Consider the following 22204-nt stretch of genomic DNA (forward strand, 5'->3'; position numbering starts at 1 on the left):
TCCAGTTACACTAATTGAATATCAATATTCTGATTCCGCCGACTGCACGCAGCACTTTTCATTTCTATAATCCCCCCTTGATGGCCTGATAAGTTAGGCTCAATCTGAAGCTCAATCGCAGGCTCAAGCCCATGTCATAATCATAATCATAATCGTAATCGTAATCATAATCGTAATTAACTTAAACGGTTATGCGCACCGTTCACTTTGTGGCGTCTCCGATCTCCGTTTCCCATTTCCCGTCACCCGATCCTCAATCCCCAATCCCGTCCAGCTGCTCTTGAGGCAGGTCAAGTCGTGCGTGCCGCTGTCGTCTGGTTTTTGGGTCTGGGATCGGGAATCTGGGATCTGGGTTCTAGACGGGATGGGTTGGCATGGGCTTGGGATGACTTGATTACAGCCACATGCGGGATGTTGGTCAGAGATTTCTCAGTTCGCAATTGTAGGCCATCTGCTGCAGCCAAGTTCTAGTTTGCTAAACGAAATCGAAATCGAATTCAGCAATCCAGTTAAGCTGGCTTAACTAACCTCCCAGTTAGTTGGGGCTTATCTTATCGCATTATCAGGAACACAGAAGCACTGGCTTTTAATTTATGCGCTTTAGATAAGAAGTTTGGTCACATCAAGTCGAGAAGAAGGGCAAAAAGGCGGTTTTAAGAATACCTGATCATGTTCCCTTTAAGAAGAGCGGTTTTAGATTAACAAAGATCGTATCTGAGTAGATTAATCTAATCTATACTTTTCAAAGCATTTATCATTGAAACTAGGCTTAAATTGGTAGCACCATGAATTTCACCATTGCAATGATAGCAATGGCCCTATTTAAGATTAACCTATACGTTTCATAAGGCTTCATTTAAAAATCAACAATATCAATACACACTTTTGGAACACAAGAACCGCCAAGGGCCCCAGGCATCTAACTGCAAATGGAAACACCCCATTTGTGTATCCACGAATTCCATCTTCGATTCCATTATGAGGGTCGAGTTCCTTGACATGCCAACTAAGGTACTGCATGGGCCGTGCCCCAATCAAGCTGCTCATGAGCAAAGCACATTAGGTCCGGAATGGGATCCCGCCCCAAGCTCATTATGCAAACAATAAGTTTGGAGGAAGTCGCAGGACGGAGGCCGACGATGTCGGGAGCCAAGTGCTCTGGGTTGATTACGCCGCGAATGTGCCGAATTTTCAACAGTCCATTTAGCTGATTAAAGTGTAGGACAGCGCAACTGCGGCAGCGATGCGATTTCGGGTAATTTGGGTGATGAGTAAATGGCAGGGTCTTTAAGCACCTCCGGTGCGAAAATTACAACCTGCGATCGGCGTAATATTGCCACCTTACCTGCCAAACAATGCACCACAGTCCACAATCCGGTACTCGCTACTTTTGATATCTGCTTCGTTTTCTTCATGCGCCGAACCATGGGTTTTTGTTTTTGTGGCTTTTTGATGGTTCTGTTAGGCGAAAGAAGTCATAAAATTAAATTTATGGGTCATAATTTTACGATCAAAAGTAATTCGGCCGGGTAGATGGAAAGTCTTGGGGCCATCGAAGCCATCCACCCTTGTAATTGGGTTCTAATCGAGCTCATTTAGGCGACCACGACCACGACCACGAAGAGGGCCATTAGCATTGGCCTAACACGGCGAGGGCTCCCCAGACATTTGTCAAAATTTCCGAAAAACTTTAAAAATCAATTCCTCTTGTTCGCGTTATTGTTGTTGTGCTGGATTTTTTGTGGGTGATGTGAGTGGATATCAATCAGTCAATAGGCAAAACATTAATCCGATGAGCTTTGCTCTAGGGTCTGGCTCTCGGAGTTGGTCTATTAGCGGACCTCCCAGCGTGACGGCCAATTAATTGCGTAAATGGAAAAATTGCCTTCGGTCTTTGTCTTTGCTGGGTGCCACAAAGTCACACTTCACTGTGGTCCGAGATTCGGCTACAGTCGGAGAAACAATTTGGGGGAATGTGTCAACAATCAAATATCTATCTGCTGTACACCATAGGGGTCATCAATATCAACGCATGTGTAGAAGATTTTTCTTAATTAGAATAGCCAAAACGCATCTCTAGAGCTTTTTCCTAAATAATACATATCTAATATTTCAGTTGGTTTTTTCAATAGTTTTTCCAAAGTGTGCACAACTTCAATAGTTTCTCTTGGTGCTGCGGAGCAAATTAATTATTAATATTTTTGAGTCGAAAGCTTGAAAATCCATTACACCAGTTTTTATTTATTTTAACAGATCGATGATTAATTTGATGCGCCAAATAACGAACTTTTGGAAATATCTTGGAGCACAATGACAGGCCCTTCTTGGAACAGCTGGAGCTTGGCGCTCTCGGAGCACGCGCTCATTAGAGATCGCTACGATCTCAGCGTGACTCTGGATCCATGACTTTGAGGTGGGACCACACCAGGTGTGTGTGTGTGTGGTGTGTGTGTGCCTACATTAAACTATCCCTAGCCAGGCTTATAAAGTAATGTTAAGCAATTAATTGCGAATACCCAAAAGCAGCTGCCACAGCGCAAACTCAACGATAAGCCGTATCGAGATAGATACTGGGCATAAACTGTTTAGCTAGTTGTGAAATTGTGCATTTTCTACCACTTTATGGTACTCTACGAGTATATGGTAAATGTATTTGTCACCCGTATCATTTGCTGTGGAGCGTTAAAGCGACAACAGCAGCAATAGCAGCAGCAGCCATTTCCAGGTCGTCCGCGTAGTTACGCGTCTTCGGGCCCAATCCCGTATATATCTGGCCAGAGTTGCAGGGGCCCAATCCCCTCCTCCTCCCCCTCCTACCACTTTTTAATTACGGGTCACAGTGGATGAGCAGGGGCAGAGCAACAGTTGCCACCGGTGGTCGCTGCCACTTTTGTTACCATTTACATTTCCTGTCAACGGCATTTTCAATTTTCACTTTAACGCCTATTTGCTCCTCCATTTCTTTTGCTCTCCCTGTTAAATTGCTCTTCTTGGTCTGTTAATTGTAAATGTTTTTTTTGTGTGTGTTTATGTGTGTGTGTGTGCTGCCAAGTGGACGCATAAATTGTATTTTATTTTTTGTGCCCTGTAACTTTGGCCCAAATGGCGATGCGGGCTGATCAGGTGAAAACAAAAGACGCAGCAAGCATTAGACTCAGCAATACTCCCCCATCCCCCCAAAAAGTTCACCCTCTGGCTGATCTGACCCTGATATTGTTGCCACTTGTGTATTCTCATGTTGTGGCATCTAGAAAAATAATTTATTTGGCCAATAGGCAGAGAAAAGTTGATGTGTTTGGGGGAAGAACATACCTTTTTATCAGTAGAAACATGGTAGATATTTACTAATTGAGCCAAAAGCAGTAACATATTTTTGTAATTTAAACAATAATACATAAACTTCTTTAAACATATTTACGTATTTAATTTTTGGGATAATTCTAGCTTTTTCATTTTTATTTTTTTTTTGTACTTTAACTTCCTTTAGCTCTATTGATTCAATTTGTGTATTTAATGCAGTTCCTTTCTAAAGATACCTATGAAACACCACAAATATTTATACATAAATGTGATTTAACTAAAACGCACTCATGCTCAGTTATCGGAATGTTTAATGTACAATACTTATTAAGCGGCATAGATCGGCATTAGCCAGTCCATTAATCATCCCCCTAATCTGCCGAACATTCCAAACGATAAACCCTTGAATATCTATATGCTCTGCCAAAGGTTTCCACTGCTTTTTGTTGGCATATCCTTAAACAGAGTTAAGCAGAACAATGGGGACTGATAAGCGGCATAATAAGTAATTAAATTTCTGTGATGCTTATCGAGTATGTAGACACCCCCCACCCCTCCAACCCGCCACAGAAATTCCTCCATCGCCGGAACTTCAAAATCGCTCTCTGGAAAGAGAGAGAAATCGCCCGTTGTCTATGTGTGCGTGTTTATCCGACCAATCGGAGGCGAGAATGAACCGGACTGGAAGTGGAGGCAAGTGAGACTGCCTGGAAGGCAATGTATCTGACGGATACGTATTACCACTCTGCCAGCTGCGTGGAGTTTTTTGCCAAATTATGCGGGTGGCTCGTCGCTGTATCGTCGCTTTCCCCGCTTTTCCCCCGCTTTCCCCCGCTCCTCTGCCCACTTTCTGGTATTTTGTTGGTTTTTGTAGGTGGAGCCAGAGCCATAATACCATTCCTTTTGTTGACAAAACTTGGCACTACTCTACTCGCTTGCTGAAGTTTGTTTTTGTCTGCTGCTGCTGCTGCCGCTGCTGCTCTTTTGTTTTTCGTATCTGCCAGATACGCGCGCACATCCCGCCCTGCAGGTTGTTTTCGAGGTCCAGCGAAAAGGTCGTCATTCTCACGTTTGTTTCCCATCGTCGGCGTCGCGTGCGCAATTCCGTTCAGTTCAATCCAATCCAATCCGATCCGTTTCGTTCCGAGGAGCTTCATCTAGCGACGGCTATCCGCGAGATACAAGTGCCCAGTGGATACAAGTGCCGCCTAATTGGATTACAATGCTCGAGTGTTGCCTGTGCGCCGGGCTTGCGAATCGCGGAAAACTCATTTAAGAGCGGTTTACCTTTTATTGGATACTTTTAATTCGACTGCCGAACACCTGGATTAAAGAAGCTGCTTCAATTGGAATATGGTTGTTATGTAAGTTCTAATTAATCCCTTTTGTGGAGATATTCAAATGTATCTTATAAAATTGATTGCCATTTAATATCAGTTATAGCTAAAAATCCCGTAAAAGTTTATTCATTTGCTGAACATTCAATACTTTTAATAGGGGTTATAAGTTTTTTCCATAGCAGAAGGTTTGAAAAATGCCACAAATTTAAAATTTCGAATTTTTTATTAAAAACCTATTTACATATATAAAGGATATTATGCTGCTATGTTTAAAATTAGTTTCAAACTTCTTTAAAATGTACTTCATTTAGCTAAATAAAAACTGGTTTCAAAGTTAATTCGTTCTCTAAACTGAAGACATAGGGCTTCTGAAGAATTAAAAACCCCTCAGTGCAAATGTTTCAAATTATTCCCAATCAAAACTTTGCCAAGCATCTGCGTAAGTGTTGAGCTACCAAACACCTCAGATCAATCTGGGATGAGGAATGGGCCACAAATCAAACGCTAAAGAGGCAGCGGGGGAGGTCAGGGAAAATGTAAATGACTTCAAACGCTTTATTATCACGCTGAGCGCGTTCCACAGCTTAGTTAATGGCACTCCGCTCCAGACCAGTCCAATCCCCGCTCCAAAGAGCCGCGGGGTGTGACTCGTATTTTGGATGTTGGATTTCAGAATTCAGATTTCAGATTTCGGATTTCGGAAGGGGGATCTCGCGTCTCGGAAACTGGCGGACCACACACAGTCGTAGGCGGAGCGGCGCTCGAGTGAAAGGGTCAAAGAGCCGAATGATGATAATGCTTCCCCCCCAGTCCCTTCGATTTATAGAGACATATTTTCTAGGTGACAAACTTATTATGAGCCCTGGACAGAGGGAGAGACCCGAAAATACAGATCTCGAACGAAGTGAGACGCTATCAGCATCAGATAAGCGCGACTAACGAGCGCCCCGAAGTGTCGAGCAGTCAATTTACGGACCCAAAACAAAGCGAGCCACTAACCACGACGAACAGGTTCAATCGGTCAATCGGGGCAACCCAAAGACCACCACCAGGTGATCCCCGGCACAGGTATTTGGTATGTGGCCCTGCGCAACCTGCTGACTTCCAAGTACACATAAAAACGCTCAGGGGACCGAGGCGGTTCGATCTATTCGAAATCGATGGAAGACAAATTTATTGCTAATTGCAGAGCGAGTCTCTAATAACTCCCACACATGGAGAATCTCGACGGAGGCCCTCCAGCGAGTCTAGCGATTCCCAGCTGACTCACCATTGGAGTGTCGGTTTAATATGCTTATCCGCCTCCTCAACTGGCGCTCGAATTACCAGCTCGATTCTGGCCAGCTTGGATTACCCACTGCAGAAGATGTGGGGGTAACGGTACCAGCCCTCTAAACTGGGCCTAAATACCCATGCGTTTCATGACGCTCATAAACCTGACAAACGTTCCATTTGATTGGCTTCAGCTGGAATGACTCCCTACGAAACATTTTAGGGCGCTATTAAGTTAGGATTTCTTTTCCTTAAACGATGCTTAGGCTTTAGCGATAAAGTCACAGTTAAATGGATCACTTAAAGTTACGAAGTTACTACTCAAAATAAAGAGTTTTAGTGTACATATCTTCAATGAAGGTAAAGCTCTGACTCACAGTAATTAGATCCAAGAAGGCAGAGATGTATTTACTTTGTGCAAATGAGAAATAAAATAATTTGACTTAAGTTAATGGGACAGTTTTAAGCTTTCCTGCAAGATACCTTGTTTAAATGTTGTATTGATTTTCTTGATTATTAAATAATATTATCAATAATACTGGAATTGTTGGTACCCTTTATAATGAATATAAAATGATACCTATCCGCGCTCCTCTACAGAAATGGCTACAGCTTCAAGACGCAGCAACTCCTCACACAGCAGCCCGACCATTCTCAGTTCACCCAGTTCGCCCAGCTCCAAAGTCAGGATCCGAATCAGGGTCCCCATTCCAGTGCTGGTCAGCAGCAGGCGGGTGGCTCCATGACCATGCCGTCGTCGTCGACGGGCAAGGGCAAACGGGAGTGGGACATCAACGATGCCATTGTGCCGCATGTGCCCGACCAGGAGTTCGACGAGTTCAACGAGTGGAGTGATGGACATGTGAGGCACATCTATTCGCTGCACAACGAGGAGGCCAAGAAGCACATCTCCGGCTGGGCCATGCGCAACACGAACAACCACAACGTGAACATTCTGAAGAAGAGCTGCCTGGGCGTCCTGGTCTGCTCCCAGCACTGCAGCCTGCCCAACGGATCCAAGATCAATCTGCGCCCCGCCATTTGCGACAAGGCGCGGCGCAAGCAGGAGGGCAAGGCGTGTCCCAACAAAAGTTGTCGTGGCGGTAGGCTGGAGATTAAGCCGTGTCGCGGCCACTGCGGCTATCCGGTCACCCACTTCTGGCGCCACTCCGGCAATGCCATCTTCTTCCAGGCCAAGGGAGTGCACGATCACCTGCGTCCGGATCCAAAGAACTCCAGCGTTTCCAAGAGGGCCTTTGGCCGAGTGCCGCTGGGCGGAAAGTCCGCCAATGGATCTGCCGCCAAGAAGTCGGTCATTGCGGGTCTGGTCAAGCAGGCGAAGGTGAGTCTATATAGAAAGGCTTTTCCCCGCGAACTATATCTTACCCATCCTCTCCTGACAGCAGCAACAACACAGTCTGATGAGCAAGGTGCTCAAGCGTCCTGCTGCCAGCAATCCTTTGGCTCACTCCGCATTGGATATATATCAATACAATGGTAAGAATCAATTGAATCAAATTCAATTCTCAAAAAGAAAGCATTCCAATATAATTATTTAAAAATTACTTTTTATAATTTGTAGCCTGTGGCAAGTGCGCCGGTTACAGCCACTGCACCTGCAGCTACCTGGATGAAAGCACCGCGGCGAGGAGCCACCAGTTGTCACAAGCCGCGAATTACGGCGCCAATTCCTGGCCACTGAGTGGATCCGAGTCCTCGGCGCCCTGCGAAACTGCAGCCAATGTTTTCACGGTCAACCACCAGCACATCACCTACAACTATCCCATCTACCACGCAACTCCGGCGGCGGCAACGGCGGCGCCCAGCAAATCTCCCAGTTTGCCGTACACCTGCACCATTTCCGAACTGGCCGCATACCAGCAATCCTCCAGCGGAAACAGCTTTGCCATGGGTGTGCCCGTCCATGGACACACCCAGTGCCAGGGAGTTGCCTACGATTCCAGCCCGCAACTGGCCACTCCGGAGCCGGAGTTCATCAACTACTCGCAGATCAAGCATTTGGGTGGTGATGGTGGTGGTCGGGAGGAGATCAGCTGCAAGGCCGAACCGGGACCCACCATAAAGTACAACGCCACCGTGGAGACGCAGCCGTATGTGGAGGATAACTACGATTACTACTACAGTCCCAAGGCGGAGTACGAGATGCAGTCGCACCACCACCAGCAGCAGAACCACCACCAACAGTACGGCGGAAATCAGGCAGCGGGTCATCACTACTACGAGAGCGGTAGTGGCTACAATGGGGTCAGCTACTTTGACACCGGAACTACCACGACACCCGGAAATACGGCAACCGGAAATGGCCTGGAAGCCGGATACGGCGGCTACTACGATCACTACACCAGCTATGAGCAACAAATGGCGGCAGCAGGTGGATTTGCCGCAGCCGGAGGAGCCACTGTGCCGGCAGTGGCCCCGCCCCCTGGCCATCCACCGCCTCCGCCGCCACCGCCCACGCTGACGTACCACCATCACCACCACCACCACTTGCACCACCCGGCGGCAGGCACAGCCCTCGCCCCATCGGTCACCCATTGAATAGTACTTAACCAATCCGGACACCGGAGGATTACTCATAGTTGATAGCTAAGCATAGTAACATAGTGTTAAACATAGTGGTGAAATCTTAATTTCCATCTGTACGTGTAGTATTAAACGGTTTACCAATTGTTTTCTCGGCAAATAAATTATGTAAAGTGTTGATTTCTAAAAGTAAAAGTATTTAATTGATCTCTGTAAATATGTCTTCTTGTTGGGAATCAATTTAAATATAAACAATTTTTAACGGTTTTCAAGGTGTGGTTTTAGAAAGCTGAGATAGATGTCGCACTGTCAAAAAATGTTGGTAACATTCATGTAAGATACTGTAGATAAGCAGATTCTTAACAATAACACAGCGCTTTTTGTAGTTTAAAATCAATTGAAAATAAGATATATTTAAATACGAAGGATTCATTTTTAGATTGCCGAAAACAATATATATAACCAAAAAAAAATTAGCAAAATTTCCTCCCGTATTATTTGGTACTAACAGTTTTTAAGAGCCCCCTATCGGTAACACACTGAACTACTACTGAGTGGCTTTACCATAAACTCACCAACAGAATACTAGACTTGTATTAATAACATTTAAGTATTTTAAGGGTAGGGAATGATTGTTTAGCAAAACACTCCGTCTCGATCAAAGGCAAAAGGATTCTAGGAAGAATTTTCAATTTGACATATAATTACTATCACTATCCCATGCTTATAAGGTTTCACTTTATAAATAGCAGTGATCGCCTAGCTATCGGCGATAACTATTGCATTGAGGGTACTTTTACTTTAAAAGCCAATCGGTCAATCGATTCGAAATTCACCTCCACCAAACGCACACACGCATATGCAAATAGAGCGAGGGTGAGAACATTCAGCGTACGCGTGAGAAAATAATCTATAAAAGCAACTGCGACGCGCTCAGTGTCGTGAAAAATTTAGCTGTGCTACATAGAGCTGCCCGAGTGCTAATTAAATAACTTTTGTACATTTACATTTCTACCGGTTCCGTCTCCGCTTCGCATCTTAGTCAACATGGTGTACCAGATTAAAGATAAGGTGAGTCACTTCAACCGGAACTATGCAGCCACATTCGTCGTCATCTATTGGGTAACCCGATAGCGCGTGCCCTTTGACCCATTGAAATTCAGTTATTCGACCGAAAATATGGCATTGGAAGCGGCATTCCAATTACCCACTCGCACTGAATGATGGAATTTGGTACGCTTTTCGCCATACGCTCGCCCGCGAATAGAAGGAACTCACGTTCGCTGGCATTCGAGAGGAGCGAGAAAGCTGCTGGCAGACGAGAAAGTTCGAATCAAATGGAATGGCATAGCGCAATGATAATGATATCATCCATCCCATGGACCGCAAAACGGGTCTCGGTCTCAGTTTTGGTCTCAACGGAAACGGAAATTTTGAAATTGAAATATTCTTGCCCGAGCGAGCTAATCGGACACAGTGCCAAGAGATATACGTACTATAGAATCCACATATTCACATATCATACATACATACATATGTGTGTTTGTGCGACTGGCGTGAGTTTGCAATTCATTATCGTGGTCGAGGCCTGGTTTGTTGGTTAGAAATATTCGAAAAGTGGCCATAATACAGGGTGTGCTTTCCACTCGGAAGTTGCGCGCCATGCGCGGCAATCCAAAGGCAGGAAAATGACGCCATTTGGCGGGGCGAATAAAACCGGTTCCATTTCATAAATGCAAATCTTACGTCAGGAAGTATAGGAAAGTGAATCGTGAAAGCATTCCACTCTATTTCATTTCACCATATTCGCTTTTATTTGTATGTAAATACACTCAAACACTATCAAATGTTGCCCTCTTGTGGTCTTGATTTTTATACAGCAAACCACACAACAATGAGTTCAAAAATCAAAGAGTACATAAGGAATTAACAAAAACCTTATCTAATACAAAAAGAAACCAAATTAAAACATAAGCAAAATTATTGAAATATAGACAGCCTTAGTTTTATACAGCAAACCAAACCACAATGAGCATTTACAAAACTAAAAACCTTATTTAATAGAAAATGAAACAATATTAAAACATTAGCAAAATTATTGAAATAGTCACTGTCACGGGGTTTTTTGAATTTTGAGTCATCTTTGAATTGAATAGTGGCCAATAGTCATCGAGTACCAACATCATCACCGTTTCCAGATTAATCATCACATGTTGAATGGCAATGATCTAAGCCTGATCAAAATCTGTAATATGGAAGATTGAGTATCAAGTTAAATTTCTTGAATGCCTTATGCAAATTCCTCCAAACCGGTTGCCCATTCCACGTGAACCCGTCAATTTCATTAGAGCTCTGTGCTCGCATGTGTTCTGCGATTGGCATCGCCAGCAATTAATTAAAGGTCATTGGGAAAACGTGTCACGGGCTGGGAAATGGGTGGACGAAAGGGGCTGGAACTACTGCCCACGACCGCCACCGCCACACCTTTCGGCATATATACACATATAATTTGGAAAATTCTTTAAATATTGATTTCTCGCCCAGAGTGGGTGCAATATAGCAACTAAAATGAAATTGACCCGATTTCACAAGTATACGAGTCACACATATTGAACCCGCCAATCGGCGATTACTGCGGCTGATTACAACTTGGCAACTTTGGGGATGTCTGACAACTTTGTGTCAGCAGAGCACCGCCTTATCGCGCACATGTTTGAGATAGTGGCGGGGCATTCCCCTACTCCCTTACTACATGCATATCTACAATAGCCACGGATTAATACACCACAATCTGGAGTCATAAAGTTTGAAAACATGAACACACCTGCTGAAGGGAAAGAGTAACGTAACGTGTCTCGGGAGTGGGAGTTTAATAGCGCTAATGTGTGATGATACTACTCAGAGATAGTAATAGTTGACATTTTCACTTGCAGGCCGACCTTAATGGACAGCTGACCAAGGCATCCGGCAAGCTGGTGGTGCTGGACTTCTTCGCCACCTGGTGCGGACCCTGCAAGATGATCTCGCCCAAGCTGGCTGAGCTCTCCACGCAGTACGCCGACACCGTCGTCGTCCTGAAGGTAAAGGCTTATCACTATGTTGATCGAAATCCTTACTAATTGCACTTCTCCTCCAGGTCGATGTGGACGACTGCGAAGACATTGCAATGGAATACAACATCTCCAGCATGCCCACCTTTGTGTTCCTCAAGAACGGCGTCAAGGTCGAGGAGTTCGCCGGTGCCAACGCACAGCGTTTGGAGGATGTCATCAAGGCCAACATCTAAGTGGGCAGCGCATAGACGTCTGGCCGTCCCCCTGATCCACCTATGAGTTCTCTTCATAACATTTAGTTAATTAATTAATTCCATAAGTGCAGGGTTTTGCTCCATTCCGCCTGCTCCTGCTGCTCCGCCTTGTCCAGAAACACCTGGAGCTGCAGTGCAGTTGGCCAGGAGGTGGAGGTCGGCAGTGGCAGCAGCTGGAACAGCAAACAAACGTGAGAAACTAAGTGGCTTTTAATCGTAATATTTGCTTTGTTAACAAAATCAATAAATCACACAAAGATTGTTCATTTTTGTATGAAAAACATTTAAAAATGCAATTGTAGCCAGTTGTCCAAGAGAATACGCTAAACAATAAATGTATTACACACTCGCCGTTTGTAACCAACCACATTGTTTTGCAAAATTCTGAAAGGGGAATTGGATCGAGTTGGGGTCTAGAAATGGCAAATAAATTTGCGAAATGAAAGCCAAGTCAAATATCAGTAGCCAACAAGCAGACAAACATCGTTATGGTAAAGTACTAACGATTAAAATCGCTGAGCTGCCGATTAGATAAGATAAGGCAACAAATTGCAGGGCACATAAAGTGCGTGCTCAAAATGGCCATTTCCGAATCGAGATCTACAGCAAACCGAATTGAAACTCACTTCGAAATTTCATTTTCGAGAAGGCTCTCTTTAACTGTCATAACAAAATTTGAGTAATCTCAAAATATAATATGTTTATATACAACGGAATTAGAACACAAATTGTATATTCAAATAATAGTATTTAATAATTTATATTTAATTTAGTTCGTGTTCGGAAACATAAAATGCTCTCAGGCATTATTTGTCAGTTAAATAAATAAATGAGAACTCATTTGAAAATGAAAAAGAGGTAAATAGTGGATTTATTTGAAATTTATTAAAATCATTAAAATTTAAAGGTCCAAATTATGCATTAAAATAAATGGATAATCCCTAACTAAGAAACTAATTGTTTAGGAAACTAATTGAATTGCTTAATTAAGAAACTAATTTTATTGCTTAATTAAGAAACTTATTTAGTTGCTTAATTAAGAAACTTAATTAATTGCTTAATTAGGAAACTATTTTATTGCTTAGTTAGGAAACTATTATAATTGCATCATTTGAAAACTAATTGAAATGCTTAATTAGGAAACTAGTATAATTGCATCATTTGAAAACTAATTGAAATGCTTAATTAGGAAACTAATTCAATTATTTTAAGCATTTCAAAATAAACCGTTAGTTGGGCTTGCAGGCACCAGCGGCACTTGGCTTAGCGGGGACCCGAACCGCATGCAACCCTGCGTCAGCTGTGTTGGTGGTGGGTGCTCTCCAAATTCGCCCGACTTTTTCTCAGTAGTAGTGTCAAACTCACGGTGACAACAACATACCCGAAAATCGCAGCGGTGGGCAAAACATTAAACGCGAGAGAGCGAGTGACAGACAGAGAGCGACGGTGCGACGCGCGCGGGCACGGGTATTGGTCAAAAAGAAATAAGCAACATTTTCTGTGATTTTTGAGTGTGACGGCCCGTCTTTGAGTGCTTCCGATTCCGTAATTCGCGGCTGTGCAGCGGCCAAAAGTTAGCCTTTGAACGGTTTTTTATTTAGCAAACGGCGGCGCGCACGGAAATAAATCGCAGCAAAATCGGAGCACGGGGAGCAGCCAAAAGTGCAGAGATGTCGGGGCAATTTGCATAATTTTCGGTAGGTCGCTGCTAGAAAGTTGTATAATACGATTGCGAAAACCAGGAGGTACGCCCGGCTCACCACAAATGGACGGGGAATGCCGCGGCAGCTCCACCTCGTCCCCCACCATCAACACCAAGTGCACCACCAATACCAACACCACCACCACCCCAGCTGAAGCAGCCGCCTGCACCATCGAAATCCAAAATATTTTTTAAAACATGTCTAGTGCCCACTACCAGGCACTCGAGCCGCAGACTTCCGACGAGGATAACGAGGACATCGAGCGGCGGCACCACCAGAGCAACTCACGCAGCTGCACCGCCTGCGCCACCTCCGCCACCACAACCGCGCATCCAGCACATGCCATGGTCAGGAAGGGGGGCGTGGCCAGGAGGCGCTGCCTAGTGCCCCTGGCGGCCGGGGCACTGTTCTTCGTCGCCTTCTGCTACCTCACCCTCAGCGCGGACACTCGCCTCGCCTTGGGACTGGGCGGTGGCGCCGAGGACTCGGAGGAGCTATCTCACCATGGAATAGGTAAGCAGTGGAGCCCGCTAATGGAAACCCGACCGGCAGACTGGCTGTTGAGATATACTCGACACGACGAACCCGAGGGGGAAGATCGGGCTGCAGACGAAGAGGAGTTCCAGGGGAACCTTAGTCATAGAACGCAAGAAATTGACGATTATAAGTGGAATTTCAAGATAGAAGAGCAAAGGTCCCAGCAGATACATATCCGAAAATGGCATCGTTTCAAGCCCATGATCCGTGAGTCACGCTGCCACACTAGAGTTCATCCCACAGATGCAAGGCCAATGCAGTTGGTGCTTTTGCACGACTGTTGGCCGAAAGTAAATTGGCCGCTCTGCAACCACTTTCACTTTCCGTTTTGGCCCGCTGCCAATCAAAGCTCAGGTCACCCTACGATTTGTGGTGCACTTTAGTGCACAAGCTACGTTTGTTTGAATTGAAAAAAAAAAGTTACCTAGTTAGTTTAGTATTTAACTAAACAAAGTGAGATTTTAAAACAAACTTAAATTTCAACGAGAGTTTGCATAGGAACTGAGGCGTAAGATGATAAGAACATAGCGCAGATGAAACGTTTGAAACAGTACATAAAAGACCACATTGTACACAGAAAATATATCGTTCTTTCTTTATACAAAATTATAATTTACACATACATTTTTATCATTTATATTGCCACATATCAAATCAAAGCATGAGTCGCTGTGACACAGCACCACTCCACTTCTGAGTTATTGGATGCGGTTATTATCGCATAAAACGCGTCGGCACGTCGCTTTTTCCATTGGAACTTTGGCTGGCTGCTGGTTAGTCAGCTGGCTTTTTTATTATTTAACCGTAATTGGATCTATTTGATAACTATTGTCTTCGCCAAACGCGATGTATACATCCATTAGGTACATATGAAAGTAGCCAACCACCCACGCCTGCAACGGCAATTACATCGATTCGCCTGCTGGCCGCTTTTTATTGCAATGAGCGAAAGCCGGAAACAAGGTCAAATTTTCCAGTTTACTTGGCATTTTCATTGGATGGCCCATTAAAGGGTTAATCTGTTTTGGCCATGGGGCAACTTTAAACCTATATTGTATTTTGTTCAATATAAGTTTGTTGTTTGTTTTGTGATATATTTTTAATTAGCTTGCCGAAACTCAGCTGGATTTGCAGAACGAAAATACAAGTATCTAGATTCAAGGCTAACATGTATTAACATTCGATTTAGCGATTAATGAATGATCTGATTAATATTCTTCATCTACGAACATGTGATCTGCGGTTGATTTGGGCAAGAAAATAAAAATCAAGTGCGCCATTTGAGTGGCACCAATTGTGTAATTGCACATTTCCCCACAATTTTCTAGGTTCTAGATTCTCGATTCTAGATTTCGCAATGCTCAGCTAGCTCTACGAAAAGAAAAAGCTTTTAGCAGTTTTTTGCCTCGCATTTCATGAGTATAATTCACACATCGCCAGCGTCTTATCAACATCTTGTATAACTGGGGGAACGGGGGGTCTGTAGATCTGGCAATCGCTTTTGTTGTATCATATAATATTCGGCGCACCTGAAAGATGAATATATTTATAATTCGTCTAGCTACCGTGCAATGCAAATTCAGCTCAGCTGCTCATCTGTTTCGAGTCGATTTTAGTATCTTTTCAATTGCGCGTGTCGGTCGAGTGCTTCTGTCACTGCTCCCCACTGCTTTTCCACCAGCTATTGTTGCTCGAATTGCGAGTGGGTGGCCCCCAAGCACATTGGAATATGCATCTTGAGGCATGCTACCGTGCCAAATTGCCATCGAATTGTCTACACAAATATTTACAATCTGTGAATTGCCGCCATACACTCGTGAATTCCGTGTAATTTGAAATGCATGGCGTGAAAGCCAATTCAGTAGAACTAAACACACATGTCCAATAAACATTTAAGTTCAATTATATTGGCTTGTGGCCTGCAATTTACAGGGGAAGATTACCGTAACGCCAGCTAAATAAAAACGGTTTCTTTCTTTTACTTCGACTTGGAATCTGAGATTGGCTATAAAAAGTTGTTTTACTTCCAGCTACATTCATTAATGAAATTGGTTCTCGAGATAACATACGAATTTCTCTAGAAACGCTTCAAGATAAGAAGCAACAAAATATTTGGTCAGTGGCTCACAGCTTATTTCAACCAGCGTCCATCTGAAACTTCAACGGTCTGTAAAATCTGAACAAAAAAATTTATCAACAAAATTTAAACGCAACATATTTCTTGTATGTTTCAAGATATTATTTACTAACTTATTTTATTTTTAATTATTTTGGTAGTATTTTTTAAAGAATTAATAATGAAAATGCACCTCAAAACAATGCCACACCTTATTTCAACCAGCTGCTTTAAAGCTTTGCAATTTTTCGTTACTTCGCAAGCTAGCGGTTTTTTTTGTCTATACCCTTTGCCCTAATATTTTCTATGCAGTCAAGATTGATTTTGGACAATTTTCTGCCAAAGATCGTGCTAAAAAAAATCGTTTGGCAATATACCCATACAACTTTAGAACAGCGGGAGCTTGTATTAAAACATTTTAAAAATTGACATTCGCGCAGGAAAATTGCAGCAATGGTTTCTCTTAGTGATTCTACAGTCCAAAGCATCATTTATAGTTTCGTCCCAGAAAATAGAACGCACGACAAGGGAAGGAATGATCCCAAAAAAAACTTTTAATCAGGAAATACGGGAAAATCTTAGATTATCGGCTCCAAAAATTGCCAACGAAATAGAAGCAGAGTTAGGAAAGTCTTCCCACCCGGAAACAATTTAAATGGTAGAATTGCCCGGATGAAACCATTTATAAGTGCTAAAAAGCATTTAAAAATGGATTCAGCTTTTTGGAACACAGTTATATTCGCTGATGAGTCCAAGTTCAATATTTTTGGCTCAGATAAAGCATCATAAGTGTGGCGAAAGCCAAATACAGAGCTGCAAGCCAAAAATTAAAAAGCTACAGTCAAGCACGGCGGTGGCAGCGTCATGTTTGGGCCTGTATGTAGGCAGCTGGAGTTGGGAAGCTCGAATTTATTGAAACAACGATTAATAAAATTCATTTCCTCGATATTTTGAAGTTAAATTTATTGGATAGTGCAGAAAAACTTTGCCTACGGGACAATTTTCGGTTCTATCAAGACAATGACCCAAAACATAAGTCTGGCATTGTGCTAACCTGGCTAGTGTGGAATTGTCCCCATGTAGTGTAACCCGAGCACAGTCGCCAGACATGAATGTTACAGAGAATTTGTGGGAAATTTTGGATACAAACGTTCGGAAACGCCTAATTTCCAATAAATCTGACCTAAAAGTAGCTTTAGTAGAGGAATGGGCTAAAATCACCCCACAACTCATTCGATGCCGAAAGGGCTTAAAATGGTGGTTGACAACAAGGGAGGTCACACAAAATATTAAAAAAAATTTAATAGTTTTAAGCATAAGAAAATATAACATTAGTAACAAACTGGTTGAAATAAGCTGTGGCATTGTTTAGAGGTGCATTTTCATTATTTCATAAAAAAATACTACCAAAATAATTAAAAATAAAATAAGTTAATAAATAATATCTTGAAACATAAAAGAATTATGTTGCGTTTAAATTTTGTTGATAAAATTTTTTGTTCAGCTTTTACAGACCGTTGAAGACCGTTGTGAGCCATGTATGTATGTACGCATATTGGGATAGATAGTATTGCATCTGATTATATAATTAGTTGGTTAAATACCTGATAAGAACTTATATCGCTGGTGGCACACGATGCACCTTACTTCTATCCACGTTCTTAATCTAGGCCACAGGTACTTCTTTCTTTGTTATCATATCACAGATACCGCTCTATTACTCATATAGCCTGAACTACTTGTCGTATCTTCTCAAGAACCCTGCTTAAATTTCAATCAAGAAAAAGAAACAGTCGATTTGATTGCATAATTTGATTTGCAGTTGCAGATATCAGCATAACAGATTGGGAATGCGAATGGAGCTTTGCTGTAAAAGTCATTCCTTTATTCAGCACTATGCTTGCCAGGTTTCGCCAGTATTCGATCTCTTGTTTTGAGTGTGCAACAAAAGAGTGAATGAATATGATAAGGGCGGGCAGTAAAACAATTTGTGACTCACACCGAGCCGTGGATCAGGTGTCTGGGGAATTCTCAATAGAGTGTAATCGGGCTGCGTTCACGGTTCCTCACCATCTAGATATGGGCCACAATCAGCCAACGAGCTGTATGTCAGATTGCTGTGGCACCCCATCAATAAGTACCTGAGCTATCGGATGTACTGGGGGAGGCAGCCCCCTCACTATCGTTCGGTATATCAACGAGCATTAATAGTATTCGTCATCTGGAATACCCGCAAACCATTATGATTTCGATTGGGGTTGATCGAACTCGCCGCCTTTGTGTGGGGCTGCATTTCGATTGGGTTGTGTTGGCTTTGTCAATACTAAATAACTTATTAGGAAACACTTTCGCCAGCCCCTTTATATTTCCATTTATATTGGGGCCTTTGGGGTCCCGACTGGGAATTTATTCCCCTCTTATTGTTTGTTTCCGGCTATCAGTCATATAAATCGGTAATGGGTCTTCCCCCCCCCAAAAGTTGCTCCAATTGCTTTTTGTGCTTTTCACTTTCGTTCTGGATAAATGAGATGGTTCTCTAATAGCACTGGCACACGCAATCGATCCGAACACAATAAAGCTAGATACGAAGCGAAAGATTTTTAGCACGTATTAACCCATTAGCTAATTAGCTCGAAGATATCTTCGATCGTATGATCTTTGAAATGTGTGCACAGAACAAACATTTGTAGGCTCTTAAGCTTTATTCAAACAACTTCAGACCAGCTACAGTGAATGCTTCGTTCCGCGGCATTTGAGAAAACCTGATTAACACATTTTCAGATATTAAGACACAGCGCACAGATTATTTTCCATCACTTTGAAGCGGCCGATTGTGATCTCGCCACTACGTCACGTAGCTGTGGCTGGCTGCCTCAACTGGGGCCAGAGGTCAATGAGTTGGGCTATTTAAGTAATTGAGAATTCTGATTAATTCATCAAATCCACGTCTCCGGGCGGCAATCATAATGAAAATCAATTGACCCCGTCTAACCGCATAACTCTCGTTTTGCTCACCCACAGATGGTATGAATTTCCGGCCACTGAACGAAACCGTTCACATTTGCAGCGAAAGTTACGAGGATCGGCGACAGTTCATGCAGGATAAACCGCAATCCGAGTACGGCCAGTTGCCCGTGATATACTTTGTTACCCCAACGTATCCGCGGAGGGAGCAGATCCCAGAGCTAACCCGGCTGGCACACACGCTGCTCCATGTGCCGCGATTGCACTGGCTGGTGGCCGATGATCAGGAGAAGTGCAATGGCTTCATGGACACGCTGCTCTATCGATTTGGTAAGTGTGTATAGGAGAGTGTGTAAGAGATTCGATTTGAATAATTTAACATTGGTATTCACAGGTATTCCCTTCACCCACATGGTGAGCCCGATGCCCAGCAAATTCCGGAATGAGAAGCCAGCGCCGCGGGGTGTGGCAAATCGCAGGGCAGCCTTGCAGTGGCTGCGGCAGCACAATCTCACCAATGGAATACTATACTTCGGAGACGACGACAACACCTACGACCTGCGCCTGTTCTCAGAAATCCGGAAAACGCAACGGGTTTCCATGTTTCCTGTAGGTCTCATAGCTGATTATGGAGTCAGCGGGCCAGTTGTGCGCAAAGTAAGATTATCATATTATCAGCCAAACAAATAATTCGAACGATAGTGCCGAAACTATCTGTAATATAAAATATGAATTATGTAGGCCGATTTATCGCGTGCCATCTCACTGATTATTCAGTTCGTATTTGGTTTATTTCGACTTGTCTATCTTGAAAAATCTTAATCTTATCTTTCGGTTTTTTAGGGCAAAGTTGTGGCCTTCCTGGACTCCTGGGTGGCCGGTCGACGCTGGCCCGTTGACATGGCTGGTTTTGCCGTGAGTTTGGAGTATATGTCACAGTATCCATATGTAAATATGCCATACAAGCCTGGCTACGAAGAGGATCTCTTTCTGCGCAGCATCGGCCTGCAAATGAATCTGATAGAGCCGCGGGGCAATAACTGCACCGAAATTCTGGTCTGGCACACACAGACTAAGTCAAAGAAGCTCGGAATGGTTCGCTTGGAGAGCAAATACTTGGACGATCGCTCTAACCTGGGCGCCCTGCTTCATAATCTTAAACTAATGGGCGTGGCCAGTACAACGGAAAGTGAAGGTGCGCTATAATCGAATCAGAGTTAAACAATTTGTATAACATTTTACATCTTTTGTAGGACGCGATGCACTGATCAGCAAAAATGGCAAGGAGAAGCCGCACTCCAAAATTCTTAGCTGAGTTCCAGGTTCCAATATACGAAGAAGAGCCCGAATAATACTCATAGACTTATAGAGCTAAATGTATAATAATTCTGAAACAAAACTAATCTCGAATCCACTGCTCGCTGAAATTCCATGGAAATTTCCTGTTCTAGTTATCAGTCGTTTTCGTACTGCACAATTCTATATTTTTTTTACAACTAGTTGCGTGGGTGCAGCTTCCCTGTTCTATGTTCTCATCATAATGAAAAGTTCATAAATTATGCATGTATTGTTAATTAGTTATAGATAAGTTTGTTCGTGATAGCAAGATAGGAAACACAGGGACGGCCACAAAGATAGCACTTATTTAAATATATATCATAATCGCTGACAGTAGGTTGTAAAAGCAGCTAGGAATGTCTATTACTCGCTTATTGTACTTTCTAATTTGCTAAGCAAAACAAAGGCTTCGGTCTAAATGGATTTTTGACCAAGCCCTTAGGGAGTATTTTTAACGTTGTTCATCACCTCATCGACTTGCAACATAGCAACATTAAACACATATCATTATGCTTGGTATAAATTATTTAGACTTATCGGAAATGATCGAATTCCCTCAAGAGCAATGGGCAATATGTTAGGAAGACCTGTGTCCTTTTTAATGTAAGCTTAATGTATCCTCTGTAAATCAGTCAATAAGATAGTGAGTCGTAATGTAAAAGAAATAAATGCTAGTTTTATAAAGCTTTCTCCAATAGAATGAATTATTTTACGAGTACTTAATATTGGACTTAGTGTACGGTTCGGTACGGTGTTTGAAAATGGATTGACAACAATGTATCTGCAGCATTCGCTTTTTCTTGTAGAAGAAGTAGTAGGTGAATGGTATGATACAAAAAGCAAACAATACTTTTCAATTAACTATACGTTTCCTTGTCGTTTGCATCATCTCCATTCCGAGTTCATTCCTCTTCCTAAGTCATGTTTTACTTTGCAGTAGTTCACTTTGAATGTTCCATAGCAGTCCGTGCTATGTGGAAAAGTCGAAGAGTCAAGAAAAAGTGGAAACTTCTACTTGTACTGCACGACGCAGCTTAGACCCTTCCATACCCTACAATATTATCAGTACTTGCTAGGAATAAATAAGTCGAACAACTAACAGGAAATTATTAAACTGATATCTTATAAGTTATAAAACTGTTGGTAAATGATGGTATTGATTTAGAGACTTTTTCAGTCAGTGTCTCTCAAGTCTGGAGCTGCACATCCATGCTCCAGATTCTGGCAACTGGGTACCTGAGTCATTGCAGCCGGGAGTGGCACGAACGTGTTGCATATGCATCTTCCTCAATGCGAAGTTATGAGGCAAAGTTTCGCTGCAGGACGAGAAATGGGAGTTGTGTGCTACGTGTGAATGGGTCTCCTTCGGAGTTCCTCAGAGTTCCTTCGCAATTGGGGGCAAATAAATAGTCGGGACGGGTAACTTTTGTGCGCTTCACCGGAAATTTGTTTGGCAGGAAAATTGCTTTAAAGTGTCACGCTGCACGGTTGGCAGCCATTAATACTCGAGTGGCACTCCTGGGGTGCTTTCTGCACTTTTGCTGCTGGGCCATCGTGTGGAGGTGGCAAATCGAAAACAACTTAGCAACGGGATGGGCTGTGGCTTGTGGCCTCTGTCCTGTGTCCTGTGTCCGCCTTCTGTGCGTTATGACCAGGACCAGAAACTGGCCCAAACAGCGATGGCCGGCATTAAGCCATTAAAGCTAATTAAAGCCAGCCGCCCTGGGCTCGCAGGCTAGCGCCATCAGTCCGCCCATTTAATACCCATTCCCATACCCCATAC

The 22204-nt window shown here is 43.2% G+C and overlaps 3 protein-coding genes across 4 annotated transcripts; all 3 read left to right on the forward strand.

Annotated features, from left to right (window-relative positions):
• Positions 1-4544: 4544 nt before the first annotated feature.
• Positions 4545-8587, forward strand: LOC120454168 (transcription factor glial cells missing 2). Its single transcript, XM_039639241.1, has 4 exons — positions 4545-4664; positions 6513-7254; positions 7319-7409; positions 7495-8587. The coding sequence occupies exons 1-4, from the start codon at positions 4654-4656 to the stop codon at positions 8469-8471; spliced, it is 1821 nt and encodes a 606-aa protein (XP_039495175.1). The 5' UTR covers positions 4545-4653; the 3' UTR covers positions 8472-8587.
• A 755-nt stretch (positions 8588-9342) lies between these two features.
• LOC120447158 (thioredoxin-2) lies at positions 9343-12127 on the forward strand. The gene is made up of 3 exons (XM_039628613.2): positions 9343-9527; positions 11390-11536; positions 11593-12127. The coding sequence occupies exons 1-3, from the start codon at positions 9504-9506 to the stop codon at positions 11740-11742; spliced, it is 321 nt and encodes a 106-aa protein (XP_039484547.1). The 5' UTR covers positions 9343-9503; the 3' UTR covers positions 11743-12127.
• A 978-nt stretch (positions 12128-13105) lies between these two features.
• LOC120447146 (galactosylgalactosylxylosylprotein 3-beta-glucuronosyltransferase S) lies at positions 13106-21126 on the forward strand. Of its 2 annotated transcripts, none has more exons than XM_039628592.2 (5): positions 13106-14210; positions 19141-19413; positions 19478-19740; positions 19927-20278; positions 20337-21126. In XM_039628592.2, the coding sequence occupies exons 1-5, from the start codon at positions 13664-13666 to the stop codon at positions 20396-20398; spliced, it is 1497 nt and encodes a 498-aa protein (XP_039484526.1). In that variant the 5' UTR covers positions 13106-13663; the 3' UTR covers positions 20399-21126. The 2 variants fall into 2 exon arrangements, with proteins under 2 accessions (XP_039484526.1, XP_039484535.1); XM_039628601.1 differs by having other exon boundaries at positions 13107-13979.
• The last annotated feature ends 1078 nt before the right edge of the window (positions 21127-22204 follow it).

This window comes from Drosophila santomea, chromosome 2L (assembly GCF_016746245.2).
Source record: "Drosophila santomea strain STO CAGO 1482 chromosome 2L, Prin_Dsan_1.1, whole genome shotgun sequence".
NCBI classification, from domain to species: Eukaryota; Metazoa; Arthropoda; class Insecta; order Diptera; family Drosophilidae; genus Drosophila; species Drosophila santomea.

What these genes read in the sequence shown, in the direction of transcription:
- LOC120447146 (XM_039628592.2), top strand. Translation starts at nt 13,664, where the DNA reads ATGTCTAGTGCCCACTACCAGGCACTCGAGCCGCAGACTTCCGACGAG. An exon ending in CACGCTGCTCTATCGATTTG is followed by an intron (nt 19,414 to 19,477) that starts GTAAGTGTGTAT and finishes TGGTATTCACAG; the next exon opens with GTATTCCCTTCACCCACATG. An exon ending in GCGGGCCAGTTGTGCGCAAA is followed by an intron (nt 19,741 to 19,926) that starts GTAAGATTATCA and finishes TCGGTTTTTTAG; the next exon opens with GGCAAAGTTGTGGCCTTCCT.
- LOC120454168 (XM_039639241.1), top strand. An exon ending in GTCTGGTCAAGCAGGCGAAG is followed by an intron (nt 7,255 to 7,318) that starts GTGAGTCTATAT and finishes TCCTGACAGCAG; the next exon opens with CAACAACACAGTCTGATGAG. An exon ending in GGATATATATCAATACAATG is followed by an intron (nt 7,410 to 7,494) that starts GTAAGAATCAAT and finishes TATAATTTGTAG; the next exon opens with CCTGTGGCAAGTGCGCCGGT.
- LOC120447158 (XM_039628613.2), top strand. Translation starts at nt 9,504, where the DNA reads ATGGTGTACCAGATTAAAGATAAG. An exon ending in TGTACCAGATTAAAGATAAG is followed by an intron (nt 9,528 to 11,389) that starts GTGAGTCACTTC and finishes TTTCACTTGCAG; the next exon opens with GCCGACCTTAATGGACAGCT. An exon ending in ACACCGTCGTCGTCCTGAAG is followed by an intron (nt 11,537 to 11,592) that starts GTAAAGGCTTAT and finishes CTTCTCCTCCAG; the next exon opens with GTCGATGTGGACGACTGCGA.